General features: G+C 37.3%; 2 protein-coding genes across 2 annotated transcripts; one reads left to right on the forward strand and one right to left on the reverse strand.

The window, feature by feature from the left end:
- Positions 1 to 878: 878 nt before the first annotated feature.
- LOC139145297 (malate dehydrogenase, mitochondrial-like) lies at positions 879 to 10,589 on the reverse strand. Its single transcript, XM_070716345.1, has 7 exons — positions 10,417 to 10,589; positions 5,346 to 5,598; positions 4,782 to 4,891; positions 3,434 to 3,637; positions 2,831 to 2,980; positions 2,247 to 2,348; positions 879 to 1,565 (listed from the first exon to the last, which is right to left on the reverse strand). Exons 1-7 carry the CDS (start codon positions 10,483 to 10,485, stop codon positions 1,437 to 1,439), a joined length of 1,017 nt encoding a protein of 338 aa, XP_070572446.1. The 5' UTR covers positions 10,486 to 10,589; the 3' UTR covers positions 879 to 1,436.
- A 7,108-nt stretch (positions 10,590 to 17,697) lies between these two features.
- Positions 17,698 to 23,024, forward strand: LOC139145298 (serine/threonine/tyrosine-interacting-like protein 1). The gene is made up of 7 exons (XM_070716346.1): positions 17,698 to 17,961; positions 18,458 to 18,519; positions 19,125 to 19,224; positions 20,217 to 20,499; positions 21,598 to 21,695; positions 22,019 to 22,131; positions 22,581 to 23,024. The coding sequence occupies exons 1-7, from the start codon at positions 17,856 to 17,858 to the stop codon at positions 22,710 to 22,712; spliced, it is 894 nt and encodes a 297-aa protein (XP_070572447.1). The 5' UTR covers positions 17,698 to 17,855; the 3' UTR covers positions 22,713 to 23,024.
- The last annotated feature ends 524 nt before the right edge of the window (positions 23,025 to 23,548 follow it).

The following is a 23,548-nucleotide window of genomic DNA, read 5'->3' on the forward strand; positions in this document are numbered from 1 at the left end:
GGAAATTAAACTCTCAAGGTTGCTTACTTTTTTAGATTTTGAGAACCATTGTCAAATATTCTGTATACCACCTGACCAGAAGTACACAAGTATTATTCATTTATGGCTAGTCATTAACTCAAGGTTTCCATTATGTAAAGGACAAAGTCACGGCCTTTTCATTTTTTTTCAGGTACATTATGTCATTTCATGGAACTATTCATGTTGTTCTGTTCACTGAACATACTAAATTGTCAGCCCTAACCCCATCCCCCGTAGATACCATAATAAATGCTTCACGGACAATTTATGATACATGCAAAAAAATTGTCTGTCATCAGCAAATTTACATTATCTGTATACAAAAGGGGCGGGTAGAGCTCTGATGATAGATCTCAAAATATCAGTAAGCAGAACTGAATTTCTCACATGAAACAAAACCAGATTTAATTTGAAAAGATAGCACCTCTAAATATTGTTCCTTAAAGCCAAACTAGCTATATCTTTTTGCATACACTTGCCAAAAGATGCCATCCAATCTTTAAAGAGGGTTTTGGATTCCTATTATTGAGTCATATTATCTTTGAAAACGTCAGTATTCCAAATTTTTGGTGCTGAATTTCAAACCATCTCAAATAATGCAAAGAGATAAAGCAATTGATACGCCACAATTTCAGCATCAGATGAACCCATACCACTTCCTGTCTAAGAATATAATATTCTTCACACTGCATTTCCCCTGTTCGATATCTGACCCTCCACATCCAGCAATGTACGGTTTAAGTATGGTAAGAGCCAAACCCACGTCTACATAAGGTCTCACTTGGCTCAAAATACAAGGCATTGCCAAATCAAGCAATTCTTACACAAATGATGGAACTGGCATCTTTTAGTGTTTCTGTTCTATTTTGTGTGTTTTTTATTTCAATATACATAATCAACAGTGAGCTAGGGTGACTACAAACATTCCAAACAAAACACACTCACAGAAGCTGTGCTTAGAGTGACGCTGCGGAAGAAAATAAAATATTTTCTAAATGTGCACTTATGTAAATTAAAAAAACGGTTCCAAACATATTCAATAGAATATGACACACAATAGCATTAGGTGTCTTTTTTTACTGGCATGTTTTTTGTGAATGATAAAATTATTTTTTCAAACAAACTAAAGAGTTTAGAAAAAATGTTATCTCCTGCTTCCACAGCTTTTGTTCGGAAGTGACATGAACCTGAGAAAACATACACGAAGAACTGAAATAAGACAACGGCAGAGGCGAGAACACGTTTTGCTTTAAATAGACATTTCATTTTCGATTTTCATTCCATCCTATATTACTATATACATTTCTATATTTGTTAGTTAGGATTTTAAATAGAAGTGTTGTCTATAAAAAAATCGGTATTCAGTTTTCAGTTATCATTATGTTTCCTGCAGTGTTTTGATGGACTTCTCCAATCTAGTGTGCATGTACAAAGTCCTCCCCCTTCTTGATGTTCTTTTTCAGTTCTGGCAGGGCTTCCTCAATAAGTTTGCTCTCAAAGTCAGAGACACTACCAAGGCCAAGGTTCTTCTCCAAGCCATTTGTCTGCAAGGTAAAAATTGAGGTAAGTTGGTCGGGTGAGAAACATAACAGCAAGGCACATGCGGATGAAAAGTTCAGGTAAGGTCTGAGAGGATGAGTAGATCTGAAAACAGGTTTTGGTAAGACACTGCTCGTGGAACATTCCATTGTTTCATAAGGGGTTGGACCTATATGCAGGAAAGTGGTGGTGAAAGGGTTGATAGTCATGTCACTAAAACCCATGGTTAGAAATGGTGAGTATGGACCCGTTTCACATGGATGTGACTGAATGGGTTAAGTGAACCCCTGCAACTTTGAGAAGAGCAATAGTATCTCTCAACAACTAGTGGAACAAACAGCACTAAGTTTCACATAAATATTCTTTTTACTTGTGAACAGGCATGTTAAATGATAGTTTGTGATGTAAGACTGAAATTAACAGTTTCTACAATCATTCTTGAGTGATGTCAATCGCACAAAGTTAACAGAAAAAATTGTTTGATGTTAGGATAGGCATCAAGCATTTTCTTAGTAATTGGACTTGACAATGAATTTGCTATATTGGCACATTGGTCTGTTTGAGAGAAGAGTTCAATTTAAACAGTCAAACACCTCAACATAAAATGGTAATAAAAATCTTATACCAGTGGCAACTCATCAAAATTCTTCAACAGAATGAAGGGAAACAACTTGGCAAGTACTTACACCAAACAGAATGGGTGTTGAAAAGTATTTGGCTTCAGTGATATCAGACTCCACAAATGCACATTCAATAACACCTTGTTTACCATTCAGTGCTTCCAATAGCTGTGATGTAAAAATAAATACATGTAGCAGAGTTATGCATAGGAGAAACTCTCTGAATTCTATGTTACCACATGAAATTGTGTGTGAAGAAATACTTCGGCAGTAAATAAAGCACCCACTACTTACTTCCATAGTTCATTGGATGAAGAGAATCAATCTTTAGAAAAGGGCAGACTTTTCAAGGAAAAATCAAACACAAATAAAGTAATTTGCCATTACTGCTATCATCTTGTTCTCTTTCAGTGCGGTACTCTACAGTATCTCACCACTGATGGTGCCATCCAAAAACCTGCACACTGCAACTCTTGAAACTGCTCTTACCATATACATTCATAGTTGTTTTGACAAGTTTTCCTGCATGCAACATCAACTCTATAATGACACATTTCTGAATAAACACATAACAATTGTTGGACCACTTGAAAAAAAAAACCAACACATTGACTCTGTAGTAATGCATAGTTAGACAACATCAAACTCACAGAAAAGGTGAATCTAGCTCCCGCATAAGCCATGGAGAGTGTGGCAGACCCTGCTCCAGCCTTGGCTTCTACAACTTCAGTTCCAGCATTCTGTATACGTGTTGTAAGTTTTGCTAGTGCGTCAGCTTCAAAAGATACTTTTGGTGTACACTGTTGGATGGGTATGTAAAAATTTTTGAGAAAAATGTATGTCAAGGTATCCAAAACCGTATACCAATACCATATACTGTCGAGAAAGGTCTATTCACATATATCTCTTGCAAAAAAAAAATCATGATGTCTATTATCTGCTAAAAGACTCAAATTTGTAGCTAATTTACATAACCATGAGGTATGTTTGCCACATATGATGAGTAGACAATTTGACATACTGCTATTAGCATATCAACAGATACCAGATACTTGTCATTTTCAAATGTTGAAAACTGGTTTGACTTTTTTAACTTCAAGATATCATCACGTAAAGAAAGGTAGTCAAGAAAGTTTAATTCTCTCAGTAAGCTTCCATTTGTAAATATTTTACTAGAGCTTCTTCACACCATATACTTCTAGAGATTGCTCTAAAATATCCTCAGACAAGGAAGTTGGAGAAACCATTTTCACCTGTGAGATGAGAGGTACAATGGTAATACCAGAGTGGCCACCAACAACTGGACATGAGGTCTGTGCTACATCAAGACCCTTAGCTTCGGCAATGAATGTATTAGCCCTGACGATATCAAGCGTTGTGACACCAAAGATCTTCTTGGGGTCGTAAACACCGGCTTTCTTGAAAACTTCAGCTGTAATTGGTACTGTTGAGTTCACCTGAAAATAATGCAACATATGGTCATCCTTTGACGATGGCTGAACATGTGCTGGACATGCAACAGGATGTACATATACAGATCATAGTACTTCCTATTATTATCATACATTCATATGATATAAAGGAAATAGAAGCTTTCAATTTAAGCTATTACATTGTATTCTCTACGCAAATAACAATCTCTTTAACACGAAAGCTCTGAATGTCACTGATCCACTTTGTAGTTTTTGTCGAAGGGAAGTTGAAACAAGCGATCTTCTTTTTTATTTTTGCATTTATGCTAGAGAATTCTGGGATAATTTTCACAAATCGTATAAAGTGTTAAGAACGTATGAGTAGTTCAGAGTTTCCAACTCTACAACATATAATTCTTGATTCCTTGGATTTTCCAAGCATCTTAAACCATCTTTTGATTATTGGAAAACAATATCTGTATAAGTGCAAAATGCATAAGTGTTTACCGATATTTCCAGGATTTAGAGCAATGTTAAAACAAACACGAAATGTTGAGGAATATATTGCAAAACATAATGGCAAAATAGAAATCCATAACACAAAATGGTCATTACTGAAAGAAGTGTAATTAATTTTTTTTTTTCAAAGCATTTATTTTTTCTGTATGCCACTATTGTGTGTCTTTCTTGTTTTTGTTTCTTTTCTTGTGTCTTTGTATTGTGTAAGGAAAATGGAAAAGCTTTAATAAAAAACTTATACAAAAAAGGAAATAGAAGGGAAATGAAAAAAAAAGTTTCTGCTGGAGAAGAAAGCGGTAATTTGTACATTCTGGATGACTTTCATGTGCAAAATCTTTCAATTTTATTGGCAGTACTGTCAGGAAGTAACTGACTACACATGCCTGTTATCAACTGTCCACATGGATTATGGGTATCAACAACAGCCACTGTCAAGCGTTGTTATGTGTTTGATACCTAATGTTAGGAACTTGCCATCGGGCAAACGGTCTGGGAACCCTGGTAGTGCTTCCACTCGACTCTCCCCTGACAAGATTGCTTTAGTTCAACACAAGATAATTTCACTATAAAGACTGAAAATCCCAAAGTGAAATTTAACCGCTCACTTCCCCTGCCACAAATACTGCAGCAGAAAGTACTTGATTTGAAGGGAATACAGTTTTATACTTACTGGGTTTGCAATGATGCAGATTAACGCATTGGGACAATGGGTTGCACTGGCTTCTGCAAGAGTCTGAACAATGGATGCATTGGTGTTGAAGAGGTCATCCCTGGTCATACCTGTAGAGGGCAGATGAGAGATCAACATACCAACAATAAGTATAAGAGCAAAGCACTGAACACAATTGGAACTTATAAATGGCCTTGTATGAAAGGACTTCCTAGAGAATGGAAGTACCATAGGGTATGCTGTCTAGCCTCTGGGATGTTACATCTTACACGGATATGCCAATATATTTATGGACTAGGCTAAGATTGTTGTTATTTTTCTGCATAATTAGCTATCATTATCATAGATGTCTTTGAATGATGAAGGAAATAATCATGTTAGTTACAGAAGTAAATTAAATTATTTTAGTCAAGAAAAAACACATATTAATATTAACTCTGAGGGCATGCATTGTCTCTCACACACACAAACAATATCACCAGACAAAACCACCTAGGAGCTAATGGGATTAGAAATACAGGACCAGGACAGTTGAAGAAGGGCAAATTTTGCAATTTTACCAACCTGGCTTCCTGGGAACTCCAGCTGGAATGACAACAATTTCACAACCCTTCAGTCCATCGCCAAGCTCCTCTGGCCCAGTGTGTGATGTTACTTTGGCTGGGGACTCAATGTGGCTAAGGTCAGCAGCAACACCAGGGGTATTGACAATATCATACAGGGCTAAATGACTGATGAGAGGGCTCTGTTTCAGAAGTAATGACATGGGCTGACCAATACCACCAGATGCACCTAGCACAGCAACTTTCCTGTTCAGCTGTTATGGTGAAAACAGAAGCAAGATCTAGTTACCCTATAAGATAACCGAGAGAGGGAGAAGTAGGGAAAGGGAAAATTGCTGACTGACAATGCTCTTGACTAATATACATTGCATCATATAATGGGAAGGTAATTTACTACTTCACAGAATTGAGTGTATGTGCAGTACATGAAAGTAAGTTAAAACCATGTTACAGTTCCAAATTAAAACCAGCCTAGGAGATTTGATTAGGTTCTATTCAAACTAACAGATACAGAACTATTAAAGGTATGGAAATCGATCCCAGGGCCTAGGAGTGGCACATGTAAAACAGTGTGTATCTTTGCGTCAGAGGCGGAATAAATCTATTTATCCAGGAAATCTTAATCCCGACTGCTATGTTTGTACGCACATAGAGCCAGTCGACGTTAGGGACACAAAAAAACAACACGAGGAACAAACAGGCAGTTGTTTTGAACAAAATCAATGTACCCGGTACTTCACCGATGTCTGTAACTCAGTACATGAAAATATTCGTAGCTTGACGCACTTTGAACATAGCTCGTAACAAGGGACAGTGGAAAGCCCACAGAACTACGTGTATAACAGCCACTCATGTAGTTGGCGCTCAGTGAAGATTTTTCCGATCAACAACTTTGACGGATGATGGACTGACCTTTTCTACCGCAATTGTTATCTCCCTCGATTCAGCACAAAATTTTTGTATGGACTGTTGATGCGGTGTTTACAGTTGTTACGTGGTGGTAAATCCTAGTCGTATTTACGACTGCTGCGTAAACAGTCACTGAATAAATTTTGCACGCATTTACGAGCACTGGATATTACTACCGTTTTTAATCGAAAACCGTCCGTATACGCGTATGACGGTTGTGACAAAAACAACACAAAGAATCTGGCGTACATTGTTACTGCATTACTTTGACCAAAATATCACCCAAATGGTTTCTGGACTAAACGACCCTAAACCGACCGGGTCCAAGTCAACTGTGCCGGGCTCGATGTCTACTCTATCAGCGTCAACTCAAACTTTCACTCCAGAAAAATTTACCCCACAAACTGGGAATATACTAAATTTACCTTGAAAAAAATTCAAACTGTGTATCGTATTGAAAAAATCTTACCGGGGCCACGGAGCAAATTAAAAAACCAACAAACCACAACAGAAACAGTGGATGATCATTAGTGTGCAAGGTCGCTGTATTATATGTCGGGGTGAAAATATCTAGCTTTGGAATTTCTGGACGGTACAAACGGCGGGGCAGAATTAGACAAGATTACGACCAATGTGTTACCGCCGATGGTAATAACGTACTGTTGATAGCAGGTAGTTCGGTGTCCAGTGAGAACACGATTCCGAATATATCACGGCTGTTGATTTGAGCTGCCTCCGATCGAAAATTTTTAACACAAAGACATGATATCAATAATTTTGCGAGATTATAAGTACCCGTTGTCTTTTCGCCAAATAGCTGCGATCAAGATCATTATGATAGAAGCAATTGACCGCCGAACACCTACTTGCTGTTCTTATACACAACGTGTAAAAACTCATTATTCCTGCTGAGAAATACGACAGCAAATATTGCAATGTGAATTTCTTACTATCTTCCTCGCAATGGTTTTGCATCTGTGTTTATTTTATCACGGTCACTGGACCATTTCTGACGATTTTTACTAACAAAGAATCAGTTCACACTCATCGTGGGAACACATTGCAAAGACGTTCACAAAATTTTCATCACATTCATCACATTACCGTAATCCCCGTTTCAAAGACGTAGGAAATGTATAATGATTTGTTTATCTTGAAAAATCCTGGAACTGAAGCCTAAAATACAAAATGATTTTTCCTCTGAACAACTTACAATCACACTCTGGTCATCACATGGCGGTTGTAACCGTAGATGTGCTGCTGCCAATGGAGAATCAAAAGACTTCAAATCAACAGTCAAAACGTACGGAAAAAATATCAATATCCAAGCAATGTAAAACAGAGTAATTTTGATAAGGTCAATTTATTGTATATGATAAAAAATCTTCAGATCACTCGGAACAGCGTAAGATTTGATCTCACTCATTTGAATACTACACTCGCACGTTTTACGGTAAAATATGGGAACTCAGATCGTTATATACTGTTTCCGTCAAACGAGTCCGCTTATCTAAAGACGGCAAAATGGTAAAAAAGACGGTAAAATGACAATAATTATTATTGCTTGTCTCTGTAAATTTTGCCGACTATTCGTTAGTAGTTGTCGAATTTCTTGAGTTTGTCCGAAAACTATTTCAGTGAATGACGTAAGTTTCAAGACACCCGAGTGCGAACGCAATATCGATATTGGGATAGCAAAATCAGTCACAGACAATCGAGGAAGAACATAAGAGTCTATCAATCTGCGATTTAATTCATCCTAGGTTACCATGAAAGTAAAAAGTGGTAATGTTTTGCCCTGGTTGGGAAAGAAAAGTTGATAAAAGTTTTCAAAAAAACGTCAGCTAATACTCGAACAATTTACACTGTAGTAAAAAACTAGCTCAGAAAAACGTATAGAGAAGAAAGCATCACCGATCACGGCGATCTTCAGACCTTTTATCATGTTTCAGTCTGAACGGTCAACATTTGATGCTATAATCTATGTCAAGTGTCTCTTTTTGGTCAAATTCGACAGAGATGAATCAATCACAATTTAGTTTCATCGCCTCGACCCGACAGGAAATAATGAAGCTCATGGCACCTGTATACATGTAATCGTGGCATGAACGTATACAATGCCCGTCCACTGCATGAGCCATTGACCGTGCATCGCGAGCAAACAACGGTTTTGGACGTCACGAGACTGAACATTTTTTTTCGCAGTCTGTGAGCGGTTGAGTGGTTTTGGTAGGCTGCATACATTTATATCGGAATCGAGTTGATTTCGGCCGAAAACAGTTAGAAAGTAGTTTTCGTGCTCCGTCCAAATTGGATCCGCATGTTGCCGGTTTTGTCCATGGTAATCAGTAGAGCTGTGGTGGGAGGCCGTATAACGCCGGGAATACACGTCATCGTACGCAGGGCTAGGCCACAACATACTTCCAAAAGCGATCTATCGTAAAATATCGTACTGCAGGTCAACACACACATCACCCATTCATAGGCCTACAGGTACACATATCAACGAACAAAAAGGGAGAGGCAATCTGCTTGAAACCATGAAGTAGTCCGTTTGTGTCTGAATTCATTGAGGCGCGTGTTCAGTAACCGTTGGTCAAGTTTTTTCGTTCAGTAGTAAGAATCGTTTATTCATTGTTGACATCGTTATCGATCCGATGTACACAACAAATGTTTGATCGTTTGCACCTTTCCGCGTCCCCTCGTGATTGGCAGCTGTTTGAATGCTTTCATCTATTGTTTGTTGGACGCTTCGAACACAGCATCGAAGCAGTTTTGGCATAAAAAATCAACTTAAAATGGAAAAAACGAGAGAATTTCATCAACAGGGTGATGCCACAAGTATTCACAAAACGTAATATGTTGGAACAGTGCTTTAATTTACACCATGGTTGTTGCAAGATCCAGATTTTCGGGAGCATTCGTTGACGTGTTACCATGTGCCACTCATGTTGGATTATGAATCCCCAGGGAGATAGGGGGTATTTATAGGCTCCCCTGCCTTTAAGACAACAGTGCAGTTTGTAATTATATTCAGGAGACATTATAAAATGGGTAAATAAGCCTGATGTGTTGGACTGTTTGTTTATGTGTTTTCATTGGTGTGCTGGTGCAAAGGCTTCCTTTGTATATTTTGGCAAAAACATGTTTCCTTTCCACTGGTCTATAGCGCTGATCGCAAATGACGTCACTGTTCTCTTCATTAATATGCATAAATAAACATTTCTCCGCATTTTCCGCATAAACGACGAAAATAAAACCTGCGAGTGTTAGAATGGCTATTTAGCGTCACACTTATTCGTATGAATTGATGACTGAGACAACAAGCTGCAACAGCAGCCGCGCATACAACAACAAAGTTTGTCCGAATTTCAGCATATTTGTCCGAAAGTCGCGCGCGTGCAGCTATATTTAGTAACAAATCCGAAATCGCGATCAACGCTATTGCAGCAGTCAATTTAAAGGGAGCCCACCTCGAGTGATACAGGACAAATGCAGGGATGATATGGGATCTGCAATAAAACTTAGCACGATGAGTGGGCAATTACCTAATTTTGTGTCCCTTATCAGTGTGTTTCACGGACCTATGGCAGGGAACTGTAACATGGTAGTCTACTTAGTGTCCCCACATGGCGATTTTCTTCATTGTCTTGCCCAGGGGGTGGGGTCATTCGACATATTTGACACTACTGGCTTCCAAAGAGCGTGGGTGGGGGTTCACATTGACATGACTACTTCATGATGCAGTGGAGCAATTTCGCATCAATTTAAATTCCTATCACTATGGATGTAATAGGACATCCATACTTAAGGAAACACTGCAACTTTCCCTTGCTCTGCTTCTCTCTCGATCGGCTATAAAATGCCTTGGATTGACGCTCTGGCAATAGAATACAACAGAGGCAGTGGTAAGCCAGTCAACAGTTTCCTGTCATTTACTCGAGCGATAACTGGTCTTTCTTTCTACCTCCATGCTCTAATGAAACCCTGGATGAACAATGAGTTCACTAACTGAGAATCTGTGGAAAAAACCCATTTGATGGCTTTAATGTTTCTGCAGTCGGACACGCGGGGTAGCATGCAGATTGCACGTGCACAGTGAGTTGTACCGGTGAACCGGCATTGTGCTCGAACTAGGTAACTGAAAAAAATAATTCACTTACCCCATTTGAAGTGGAAAAGTTCCTTGCAAAGCCGCAAACTGCACTTGGTCTAATCAATCTTGAAAACATTTTTGAAAAGTTTGTATAATTCCACTACTATTTGGGAAAAGTTTTGCGATCACAAATAATTTCGAGCCCCCAATCCAAGATGGCGGATGATAACTGCGCATGTGCAAAAACTATTGTATTTATCCATTTATGATATAGAGGGCGCCATAATGTGACACCTTCATACACGCACTTTGACAGTCATACCGAGAATGACATGATGCAATTACAAAATCAAATTTCGTTTAAAACAGTCCGAATAGCTTATCGATTTCTCAACAGAATTCATTCTTGTATAATTCTCTGAAGAGCCACGTAGGATAAAAGTTATTTTCTGCCACTTAAATCCTTTGCAAGTTCAATTAATTATCTTGCAACAAAATCTTTTAAATGTTTGTCTTTCTATTGAGAATTTTTCACTGTGGACTAGTGTGGACTTCATGGTCATATTTCTTTCTGTACATTTTCACCATTTTCTAGGACAATTTAACTCTTAAAGTTGGATGTTTATGAAATTGAAAGCTTTAGGCCGCATTCAAAAAAATGATGAGGGGGGGGGGCTGGAGGAATTCAGGGGGGATTCGAAAATTTTTGGGGTAGTCGGGGGGGGGACTTGAAAGTTTTGCTCTGCCTATAGGGAGACCTGAAAATATTTATACTCCAAACATTTTGATGTCGTCCAATGGTTCTAATATTAGTAATAATTAATCAAAATCTAAAACTGTTTTGTCGCATTTTATGCCTTTAATTTCGAAAAAATCTAAAAATGTATGAATGCCATTAAATTTTCGTAAAACAAGTTGGCCTTGTTATGGTGGCAGGAGCTGCAACTGTTGATAAGTTTGTCAATATTTCTATGCAATGTATCATACACGGTTTCTTTGTGCCTCTCTACAGCATGCTGTAAAAACACAATATTCAGTTTGTCAACAAAGCCAGTTTGTCTAAATATTGGTGATATGATACAAATGCACTGTACGCGTAGGCTGTGTTGCAAGCTGAATACTGGACAGCTCAACATGCTGTAGGGAGTAGAACAAGAACGCAGTTGTATAAACTGAACAAAAATATTATCAAAATAAAAAGTTCACACAACTACTGCCCTGCTACTACATACTGGCAGTGACAGTGATACATGTAGCTCTGACTCTGATGTAGTTTAAGAAGAGTTTCGGTCATAGGACACTCAATTGACAGTGAAACATACATCTACTTGTACACAAGATCCAGCCAGAGAGCAACAAGAAGACTAGGGGACTAACAGTTACCATGGATTTTTGAATTCTGGCATATGAGAACAATCAAATATTAGAGAAAAAAGATGGGGGTCACCATACTTGATCTCATACTAATGTACGATGAAAATCAGTTTTTCTAAAATCACTTAAAATCTATATATAAAACCATTCATTTCAAGTTCATGCAGAGAATGAAATTTTCATATCTCATTGTAAAATAACACAAAAGTAAAACTTTGAACAGAAAAGACTGTAATTTAAATGGAAAAATGTGTGACTAAATGGAATCATTTACTTTTTATCAAATTTGCCATTATTACATCCAAAATTTATGAGATTAAAACATTGATTTGATGGAATATTTTAACCTTCCAGGAATGTCAATTTTGTAAAACATTTCATAAGTTGCATCTAAGTGAAAAAAAAATGTTTTTGGTAGGTCGCTGTGCTCGTTTGTCACAATTTGGTAAAACGTAGCCAGGAATACACAATTTTCATACTCTCTCTCTCATGATTGTCATTTTTTGTGCTTTTCAGCTGGTGCCAGTGCCCTGGCCAGAGCTGGATAAACTCAAGTCGGCTTAGACTGAAAAATCCAAAAAGTCCACTGATGCATTTAAAAATGAATCAATTTAAGAACTTGACCTAGGTATATGGCGCTAAAAACCTGCTGATAAGAGGAAGTGTTGAACATCTGCGTGCAGAACTACACAATACATGTTTATTTTTACTCTGCGTGTGTTCGTAATAAATATGCGGCTATATGGTAATTTGGTGGGGGGGGGGGACTTGAACATTTTTTAGGGTATTGAGGGGAACTTGAAAATTTTTGAGGGTATTGAGGGGGGATCTGAAAAAAAATAAATTTCAATCGCGATTCCTCCAGCCCCCCCCCCCCCCCGTTTTTTTGAACGCAGCCTTATCACTCCGTGGCTCTATGATCGATAAAAACATAGGTGCTATCACAAGGAGTAAACAACCCACTTTGTTTAGCTGTATAAACTCTGGCATTTTTTCCAATTTTATTGAAACAAAGTTTTTTTCGCTCAGTGCAAACTAGTCTATGGGCCTATTCAAGTTATTTGTTTGACATACCAGTAGTTTTAAGTCTGGCACCTCTGACTATGGTGTATTATGGATCCGAATGGTCTTGGCCTATCTAATTCGCAAGCGAGTGTACGAAAGATGACGAAATGACATTTACAGCGTTTCTGCTAAGGGAGCGTTCAGTTATTATGGCCGGGAGTGGGCCGGCAAAATCCAGGGGGGGTCACCTCAATTTTGAAAACTGCAAAGGGGGTCATGTATTTTTCAAATAGCTCCGAGGGGGTCACTTAATTTTCATAAGTATCCATCCCGTCAAAAAGCAGTTTCAGTGTTCAGAAATATTCTGGGAGATAAAAATGATTCGTTGCATGATTTCATTCTCTGAAGTTATTCACCTGTAAATCTGAACAAAAGTATAATTATCTGTCACATGAACATCTTGACTTGACAACTCTGAGGCTTGTCTTATTGTAAATCAAGCTCACAGCACTGAGGGCAATGAACAATTCCTATTACTTACATTAGAGATATAGCAAGTTTTGTCAGAGAAATTATTTAACAGTTACCTGAACTGAGACTACTAGTACCATGGAAAGTTAAATAATACTTTTAGGTGAAATTCCAATATCATAATTGTTGTCCACATCTGAACTTTTAAATACCCTATTTGAATCAAGTACATTTGTATCAATTATCAAACACCTATAAAAGCACAAATTAATTTAGTTTAGCATTGTAAAAAAATTATTCTTAGTTTTCTCATAGACTCCAGTGTATAGTGAATCAGCATTTCGGTGAAATTCCAAAATCTAATTTCTTGCACACATATCAACCTTTAACCATTGACAATGGACACTTTTACAGCGAATCGACTTCTTCGTTTCTTGTCGTTTTACAATAATAAAGCCAAAAAAAAATAATTTTGTGCCGATTATCTTCGCAACGCCATGTGCTGTATTATGTAAACTGTGCTACCGGATATCTTGTCAGTCTTTGTAACATTTTAAAACTATTGTCATCATCGTACCTAATGTGTCTATCTTCGCTAACGAAAAACAAGTCTTAGGGACTAGTAAGTTTCTTCGGCCGGGGAATATTATTTTTCGCCGACGTCAAAAAATGGCTGATCCCCCTGTTCCAACTTTCGAAAACAGGTTGACCCCTGCGACAACATAAAATAAAAGGTGTGAATATATATATAAAAGGAGCGCCGACAAATGCAACTGAATGATGAAATTCGTGGCTAGCACGATGCATATTAGGCAAGTATGAGCCCATGTCGAAATTCAAAAACACACTGAATCCCGCCCCCTTGGGCATTTCAAAAACTTGATGACCCCATCACCAAAGTCGAAAACAGGGTGACCCCACCATGAATGCACCGCCCAAGGCCGAAGAAAGTGACCAGTCCCTTAATTGAACCAAAATAAGAGTTGTGATCTTGATTGCAAAAATTCTAATGTTTCCAAGATACATCGTAGAAAGATAAGTTTATACGTAGACAGCTGAGTTCAATTCCAATAAAATAGATGACAGAAACGTGAGGCAAAACGGAAATGGGCCTACAAAGCAAGTGGAAAGTATACTGAGATCGCTGGTGACCTTGCGAGCTATACGCCCACGTTACACGATTTATATTACTCGCACGAGTAAATGATGAGTTCGAATCTCTTCATCGTTTTACAGTAAAGAATTAAAACTAATGATTTGTTCCGGTTGTTTTTGCAACACTGGTGCAGTAAGATGCATGAAGAAATCCAAAACCGACGAGAGGAGACAAGAGTCTTGAATCGGAAAATGAGTTATGATCACAGGGAATAGAGTAATCTTGTTGTTGTTGTTGTTGTTGTTGTTGTTGTTGATGGTGGTGGTGATGATGATGATGGTGATGTTGATGACGATAATAAAAAATGTTAAAAAACAATGTGTCTATTATGACGGGAGTGACGTTGGGCGACCTACGTCGTTTTTTTGTCACGATTACAGTTTTCTTTTACAATTATCTACAACATCGACAAACAACAGCAAGGAATGACACATTGTTTTTTAATATTTTTATTATCGTCATCATCATCATCATCATCACCATCAACAACAACAATAACAACAACAACAAGATTACTCTATTCCCTGTGTTATGATTGCAAATTCTGACTTCCGAATTCCTTTGAATCATCGCAGAAATCTAAGATACCCAATTTGAACGAATCGATGATGGAAAAGGCGTTAATCGCAATGAAAGTGTACATCGCACTTGAATTTCATCAGTAACTTCAATGGAATTAGGAATCGCAGGTGTCCGTGAGATCAATACACTCAGTGTGACAGTTTTCGGACGACCTCAGTTTTCGGACATTTAGTGACATGCTGTTAGTTACACTCACTTCGCTCCGTATCGATAGCGTTTTACAGGTCATGTGACCTCATATTAAGTCAGGTGACACTGTTGTCCCGTTTTCGATAGTTTTTTTGGTAGAAGCTATTGAGTTCGCTACGAGCGGCGGTCACAAATTGTCGTCTGACACCGCGTCAGTGATACTGTCAACATACTGCCGTCAGGTCGAAGTAACTGAAATTTTGACTAAAGTCCTGATTTAGCATTGAATTTTGAATGTGGGGAGAATAATGATTTTGAAAATATTCTTTACATTGTTCGCTACGATTGCATGTAGTTTTAACAAAAACTGCGCAGTTGTTTCGAGAAAAAAAGTACATTTAATGAACGTAAGAAGTGTACAAGTTTTCGGACAGACAATATTTGGCATAATTGTGTAAACGTAGTAAGTGACTTACTGCGTAAAACCTTGACAGGTAAATGATTCCATACGATGAAATATACTTGCTATTTTATTAAATAATGCCTGTGCGATTCTAATACAAACAAAATATGCAATGGAAACAATTATAAGTAATACTCGCTGAACAAACTTAGCGAAGTTAGCCACACCGTACGATACAAGGTGCCGAAAGCAACACACACGGAGACAGCCCGTGTCCGATATCGAAGCGCTATACACGTCGAAATATAGTTGAGTCGTCCATGGATTAAACATAACTAATTATAATGAAATATTCTTATATACAGTTTTCTAAACACATCGAAATTAAAAATCGGTGGTTTGAAGTTTCAAATTATCAATACTTAGCTCCTAATCACATTCCAAACACGACGTCCGATTTCTGGGATTGCAGTCCGATTACTACGCCATCGACATGGGGTCAAAACTTTGGCAACTTTGACCCGAAATATCACTCCCGTCGTGTCAACTGAGTTTGAGGATAACCACAATAAAGTTTCGAAAGGTATGGTAATAAGATTTCGTATTGCTGGTCATTTACAAAACGACTTTGGGCGAAATTTACTACCTTGTCCGAAAAATGTCACACTGAGTGTACTGCCTGTGACGTACACAACAACGTGTTTATGCTAGCACGAGTAAATGATTTAATAGATTGTATCTTTCCATATTTTTATTGTTATAAATTTCTATAAAACTTCCTTCTTCAAATTCCATGTAAATCTGTAGTCTGTGACATTAGCAGTCGATGTATGAAGTTGATAAGCATGTACGTGCTTCTTATAATGATGTCATTGTCTCATTTTTACTACTGGGAGTAAGCATTTCTTCTTTCACCGAGCTCGTGTGGTCTCTCTATAGCAAATCGTATAATAAGTAGCTTGTGTTTTAACCCTGCAAATATCATGTAAGCCGTCTTAATGACATCGGTGTCTCCCATTCGTTGTTTTCTCTATTTCACTTTCTGCGTGTAGATTACCCAACTAAATTTCGTGGTAATTTTTCTTGCCATGCTTTGTTTTCATTTGATGGGTGCACCAATATCAAAGTTGGGAAAGGGTCGTGCAAAGAATGGAAAATACACCGAGTAAAACGAATTTTGTTGGGATTCATAATTCCCAAGACATCATGATATTACTTTAAACTTTACACGTTCACGTTTTTGACAACTTTTACCTTTACCGGATAGTTACCACCTGTCAATTCTGTGAAGATGTTGATCGAACAATACTTCGAAATTTCAGTCTATGGAAATATTATCCCTAACACTTAATGGTATTAATAAGTTTGAACAGAATATTTTGTGCATTCTAGTGGTTCGAACGTAAATGTTGAAAAAATTAATGACTGACTAACCAGAAGTCATTTGACCACAATTAACCTTTCGTTTATAACCGCCTGGAGAATTTTATTCAATAAACTCACCATTAAAATATTATTTCAAAAGTATTGAAAAATGTCGGTTATCAGTGGTTCGACAATGCAGTAGATCGCAAAATATTATCAAAAGATGAACTGTATGTCTCCGGCAAATGGATATCATTTGCTGATTGTTTCCTAACCCAATGGAAATGGAACGTCTCCTTTTCTGTTCATTTAGGCCTAATTGAACCGCGACCGTGTAAAGAAAGTAGGGTATGAAAATGATGAAATTTCTTGGTGTTTTAGGAAAAACATATCATAATGCATACGAAACAATCAAAAGTAATTGGTTTGAAACCATAATCCGACTTGAAAAGGTATCCGCTATCCCAACAAAACAGGGAAAGAAACCTAGAAGCTATTGTGGGCAAAACGCAAAACGGTATTGTATTGGCCTGACGATCAGGTACTGTCTGTCTGGCCGTCTGACGCGTCGACGATAGAGACAGTAGAGCAGCGCCCCCACTGGCGTTACCCACGATCCACCACAATGGTATCCAAGACATCTCCAGGAAGTACATTACCAAAGCGGATTGATATATAAAGATATCATACCATTTATTTTACAGTCGTTCTGGACAAAATTCCAAACGCAGATTCATATTATATCATATCACTAATTTCACGTTATATGACAACATTTAATTCCATATGCGCGATATCAATCTAACTTCACATTCCAACGGACTATATAGTTCTACCAGCGGATGTTTCTAATGTTTGGATTCATTGTTACAAGGCTCCGTCTTTTTGGTCGAACGATACGAACACACGGAGCTGTCATGTTGTGATTACATGCAATACTTCAGCTTACATCCTATATTCGTCTAATATTCAGTTGATCATAACTTTAATTCTGTTGGTTGTCTGACCTTGAAACGGAAAGATGTCGGGAATGACGATGTGTGAACCCACGGAACTCTATAATATTTTACAGCAGGGAACGACGGCATATCCCTGTCTCAGCGATCCGAACTATCTTCTGCTTTTAGGTGAGTATGCTAGCAGTATAGTGATAGCACTTATTAATATTCACTCCCTATACATTATTATAAGCTTGTTTTTGCAGCATGGAAATCATAATTCCCCGTAAGCCTGACCTCTAATCGGAGAAAATGCCAGAGTTTGACGTGAATACACCCTGCAAAACTGACTTTGTAAATAGATGCCCTGAAGGTATCAGATAATCTTGAAGGTTGCACTGAGGAGAGTGTTGTACATTCCATTGATAATCCCTAGAGTAATTGACTTTGGCGGCATTAAAAGGCACATAATGAACCGCGTTAGTGTAGCAGTAAGAGAATATAGCTAAATGTGATAAAATGACGTTAAGTAATGTAGAAAGTGTTGAGGTAAATAATTTCTCTCTAACACTAAATTGTTCCTTCTTTGGCAGTGTGCTATAAATTTAGTAATATTATTGATAGTACTACAGTAGTGTTATGATCTGCAGATAATCCTTATCAACTCTTTTTTGTTTCTCTGCAGATGCAAGAAAAGAACACGAATACAATGAAAGTCACATCATCACATCAAAGAAAGCCCCTAGGGTAAGTAAAGATTTTAGAATTTTTTGAATTATTGATGTGATTTCCTAAGCTGTCACATTTGTGTTTCAGTGATTCTGTTTGTGGTAGGTCTGATTATTGTGGACATTTTCACAAAGCATTAAATTCAACTGTCATAAAAACTAAAAATATTTGAGATAGCGAAAGAACATCACCGTTGTAAACATAAGGTAAATACCATAAACCAACCTTTGACCCTTGACCTCAGTTGGTTTTAAAAAAGTACAATGCATAGATTTATAATTCCATAGACTTCCTCTTTAGATTTACTTCTGACTATCTCTTGAATTTGCAAGTGATAAAGAACTGAACTGATGAAATGCCATACTTCATCCAGACAGAATATTTCATGATAGTATATATGGACCCATAAAACTCTCTTTCATAGCTATTTTCTGGTTGCAAATTTTCATAACAATATTAATTATAATTGTTATGGCAATAAGTTTCTATTGTTTACCAAAAATTAAAGAGTGGCAGCCACCACTCTAGAATTGGTCTGGGAGAACACTGTGTTCATCATTGTCTTTTGAAATTTGTCCATAAATAAAATTAGATCTGCACTTATTGTGCTTTCCTTCTCGCAGACAGAGAATGAGGAATTCCTGGTACCCTATGATGCTGAATTGGAATGTAAAACACATGTAGTAGTTATTGATAACAGCACAAGGAGTCTGGCAGAATCAGGTAGGTGAAAGTGGACTATTAGAATAAAGCATCAATTTCTACAAATGAGAACAATTTAACATAGAAAGCACCTCAGGGACAGATATTCAGACTCTTAAAATTTTAGGGTACTTGCTGGTCTACCAACCGTGGAGGCCCTTTTTTAAAGCTCCTTGGGTAAGAAAAATTTTAACCAGCTTAGTTTTTCACCAGAGAATTAACACTGGAATGGTGGCCATTTTGAATTTAAAATATCAGTAAATGTTAAGTAATTTGTTTCTCTAGTACCAAATTTTGCATGGTGAACCTGATTTGGCAAGAGAATGAATGAAAGTTTCACTGAGGAAAGTTTGAGGAAAAGTCAAAGTATTTCACTTCAAGGTGCATAGTGGGAGAAGGCAGAAAGCATAAGTTATTTCCTGGCTAGTGACTAGAGTGCTACCAGAATTCTCAGACAAAATTTTACGGATGGAAAAAATATCTATGACTGCAACATTGTTTTCTTCAAAGCTTGATTAAAATATATCTTATACAGCAAACTGAAGCTGCTGACTTCACGATGAAAAAAGAAAAATAAATCCATCTTACAAGCGTAGAATGTGTGTTTGGCATATAACAAGTGACATTTTTGTATTGATTACTCACAGTAACAATTGCAGAATTACCAACCTACTGACACCCATTTTGTGAGATTCAACACTGGTACTCTTGCTGAAAACACTAACATTCTGTACACTTTTTTGCAAAATGTGAAAATGGACATAGGGTACTGAGGTGGATAGAACTTACTAGTGATTGCCAATGGTTCTTCTCTTTACCAGCAGTGGTTTTAGTCAATAACCGTTTGCTTTAAGTTTGTTGGAAACAATTTTTTGTTCAGAATGTTTTTCTTCTCATGTAAGTCACTATGTTGAGTAAACATATCTTCAACTACTGTGATCTGTTCTTGATAATAGATTTTACAGTGCAGGAAGAACATACAATACTCAATGCATTCTTTCATTTTCAAACAGGACCTGCCATTGATTGTGCGCAAGTTATGTCAGAGATGGGAAGCAAAAATCCAGTGAAAATTCTTAGAGGAGGCTATGAAGATTTCTCAGCATTGTATCCATTCCTCAGAACACAGAAAATCATTTACATGCCACGAGAGCTTGATGATCTCAAGACGTATCCAATTGAAGTCCTTCCGGGTCAGGTGTATTTGGGGGATTATGAACAATCTTGTAGTGCTGTGGTGCAGAAAGATTTGAAGATCAAAGCCAGAGTGAATGTTACATTGCAAAATGATGAGCTGTGAGTATTGTAAACATTTGCAATTTGTGCTGCCAAATTGGTTGCAAGAACTCTCAGTATGAGTATCTTCCATGCTAGATGAATATCTTTGTAACAGCGTTGGTTCCTTTGGCATGGTCACGATAAGCTCTGATTGTCAAATTTACCTGAAGTTGTCGCTATAGTGTCACATGACCAAAGGATATTTCCTAAACAACATCAAGTATAAGGTTTCTTTTTTCTCTTTATTTTTTATGAAGATTTTGTCATACCAGATTAGGAAGGTTCTTAAAGTCTGTATTAAGTAAATATCAAGCTTTTCAGTAGTGTAGTGTAGTGCCTGGTCTCTGATATAATTTACATTCCTTGCAAAATCTACTGTGTATGTAAAGTACAGGTCATGTCAGATGGGAATGTGCCAATATTTCTGTTTACAAAGAATTATTTTTGCCTACAAACCATCAATAGTTTCCTATGTGAGTCATTGTAACAGCAAATTTTGAGCTCAGCAAAATTTGAGTTGTTTAGCTTACTTCGTACAATTAATCACTAGCAAACCATGAGTGAGTTTGTATCTAAACAGAGTGGCAAGATCCACATCCACGTGTACAGCTCTATTACAGTGACAAAGTCTATTATATTCACCACGCTAATAGGCTTACTCTGAAAAACCTGTCACTCTGACTACTGCAGTATTCAACAGAAAGCGGGTGCTGTTATACCACAGCAGTAAAATCAAATACATGTGGATAAACGTGTACACAGGAATGAGGAATGCTCATACATTTCTATGTACGCTTCAGCTCATGGTTTTCGTTGTATCGCGCAGTCCATCCAAATTCTTATCAACACCAATAGTATACAAATACATGTGTGGCACTCTTTCTCACACATGGTGAACTGGCACTGTGTGCCCTTTTAATATCATCTACATGTAAATGTTGGTAATTATCATGAAGTGCGTTACATAAAGTGATTGATCGATTGCAAATCAATTATGTAAAGTGCATCATCTTCATCCTGGTTTTAATCACCACAATTATCTTGCATACTTTCAAAGAGTTGTAGAGTGTAATGATTAACGTCATTTACACTGATCTATGTTGCCTTTTTTTTCAGTGGCTCAGCAGAACAGTGTGACACTTTACAGCTTGCAGTCACTGATGACAATGAAGCTGATCTCTCTGTCCATTTCCAATCAGCCTGTCAGTTCATTGGTAAGTTAACCATGGGTCTGTACGTAGATAGTACATGCAGACTTCCCCATTCCTGAATCTCTGAGTCCAAACTAAACATCTGTCTTCATTTCAATCAAAGTTGCCGATATATCAGCAAGAGGCACTACCAGGTTGCAGTATTCTTTAAAGATGGCTGACACTGGTTATTGATAGTGCGATTATAAAGAATAAAAAAAAGACCGTATCTGTTGTTTCTGGTAATCTGTCACCAGAGACCTGAAATACAACATCTCTGAAACCATTTTGTCTCTTGACTGAAACATTTTTGTCATGCAATGAATGTATTTTCTTTTGTTCTACAGAATCACATTCCAAAAAGGGTAAAGTTGTCTTAGTATACAGTGAGCTAGGCATCAGTCGGAGTGTTACAATCGTAGTGGCATATCTTATGTACTTCTACAAGTGGAGTCTGGAGGTAAGTTATGGCCAAATATTATATAAACTAGTGAGCCTGGTCTGAAGGTTTCTTCCCACACCACAATTTCAGCTGTTTTCACCTCTGTCTGAAAGACTAACCAGCCATACATATATCATGATGATTCTGTAGGAAAAGATACAGTAAAGATAATTTTTACTATACACAATACAGTGGAAGACTGTCTATAGTTACTGTAAAGTTACCTGGTCTTTGTTGAATTTGTATCAGCATGTATGGTGATAGGCACACGTCTGCCATGTGTATTCGTAGAATGTTATCAACATGATGCAGCTTTAGTTGTACCTTGTTTTGCACCAATAGATGACCAAATTCCTACGTGACAAGGGAATTTGATTACGGTGTCTTGATTGGATTGTATGTGTGAGTACATTACTTACCTGATCAATTCTGAATTTTGAATGCATTCTTGTTTTCATTCAATTTAGGATGCATACAGACATGTTGAAGACTGCAAACCAACCATTCGTCCAAACAGAGCCTTCATTGAACAGCTTTCACAGTGGGAAAAGGAAATCCACGAAGAAACACTCACGGATATCTCAGATCCAAACTATTAAAGCTTTTTCTATAGCCAATTTCCTGTCATTTTATATGTAAAGTACTATTTACTGAGAAAGTATATTAATGTAAAAACAAAATCCTGTAAATATATGTAAACATTTGTGTTTTCTTTTAAATGTGATTACTAGTATCAAAATTGTTAGAAAAACGATTTTAGTTATATTGGTCCCTTGTACATGTGCATCATGCTTCTAGAATTCAATTTCATTATAGTCAGACTACTTGAATGTCTCTGCTAACATGCTTGCTTGTTTGCGTGTGTTTGGAAATATTTTATGTCATGTAAATAAAGCAATTTCATTTTGGAATACTTTGTCCTGTGCTCGTTCAATAGAATTTTAATACAAAGACATGAAATATACCCATCGTCCAATGTCAACATGGCTGCAGGAAGAGAGTTGAAAGATTTTGAGCATTTTCAAAATACCAGGAGTCGAAAATCCATAGAAAACAACGGAACGGTATGATTTTGCACATGCAAAAGTGTGCGTTTGGAACGTTGCCAGCGATAGCAACCAACGCGCACTCTGAATCCTTCAGTATCGCCTTAAATGATTTCCCAAATTATATTGAAAATTACGCATGGATGAATTATTAAGAGCAATGAGAATTCAGTTTGCAAATATGTTTGGTCTGTGAATGTCTATTGGAAAATGTGATTTTTTACGTTTGAAACTACATTTGTAGTATTTATTGATTTATACATCTTTTTTTCCTGTGGAGAAATTTTATTTTTATACTTTAGTTCAAAAATGTGCAAAATATGGTTAATTCAAGAAACTGACCCACACAGGCAAAAAATACCGCAATTATACGGTGTCGCTCAAATTTG

Source organism: Ptychodera flava, chromosome 12 (genome assembly GCF_041260155.1).
Source record: "Ptychodera flava strain L36383 chromosome 12, AS_Pfla_20210202, whole genome shotgun sequence".
In the NCBI taxonomy this organism is placed as follows: Eukaryota; Metazoa; Hemichordata; class Enteropneusta; family Ptychoderidae; genus Ptychodera; species Ptychodera flava.

Bases quoted from the DNA above. Each gene is read 5' to 3' on its own strand.
- LOC139145297 (XM_070716345.1), bottom strand. From the start codon at position 10,485: ATGTTTTCAAGATTGATTAGACCAAGTGCAGTTTGCGGCTTTGCAAGG. The intron at 3,638-4,781 runs GTAAGTATAAAA...CATTATTTTCAG, and splicing joins TCTGCATCATTGCAAACCCA to GTGAACTCAACAGTACCAAT. The intron at 1,566-2,246 runs GTAAGTACTTGC...TTTACCTTGCAG, and splicing joins CAACACCCATTCTGTTTGGT to ACAAATGGCTTGGAGAAGAA.
- LOC139145298 (XM_070716346.1), top strand. From the start codon at position 17,856: ATGTCGGGAATGACGATGTGTGAACCCACGGAACTCTATAATATTTTA. The intron at 18,520-19,124 runs GTAAGTAAAGAT...TCCTTCTCGCAG, and splicing joins CATCAAAGAAAGCCCCTAGG to ACAGAGAATGAGGAATTCCT. The intron at 19,225-20,216 runs GTAGGTGAAAGT...ATTTTCAAACAG, and splicing joins AAGGAGTCTGGCAGAATCAG to GACCTGCCATTGATTGTGCG.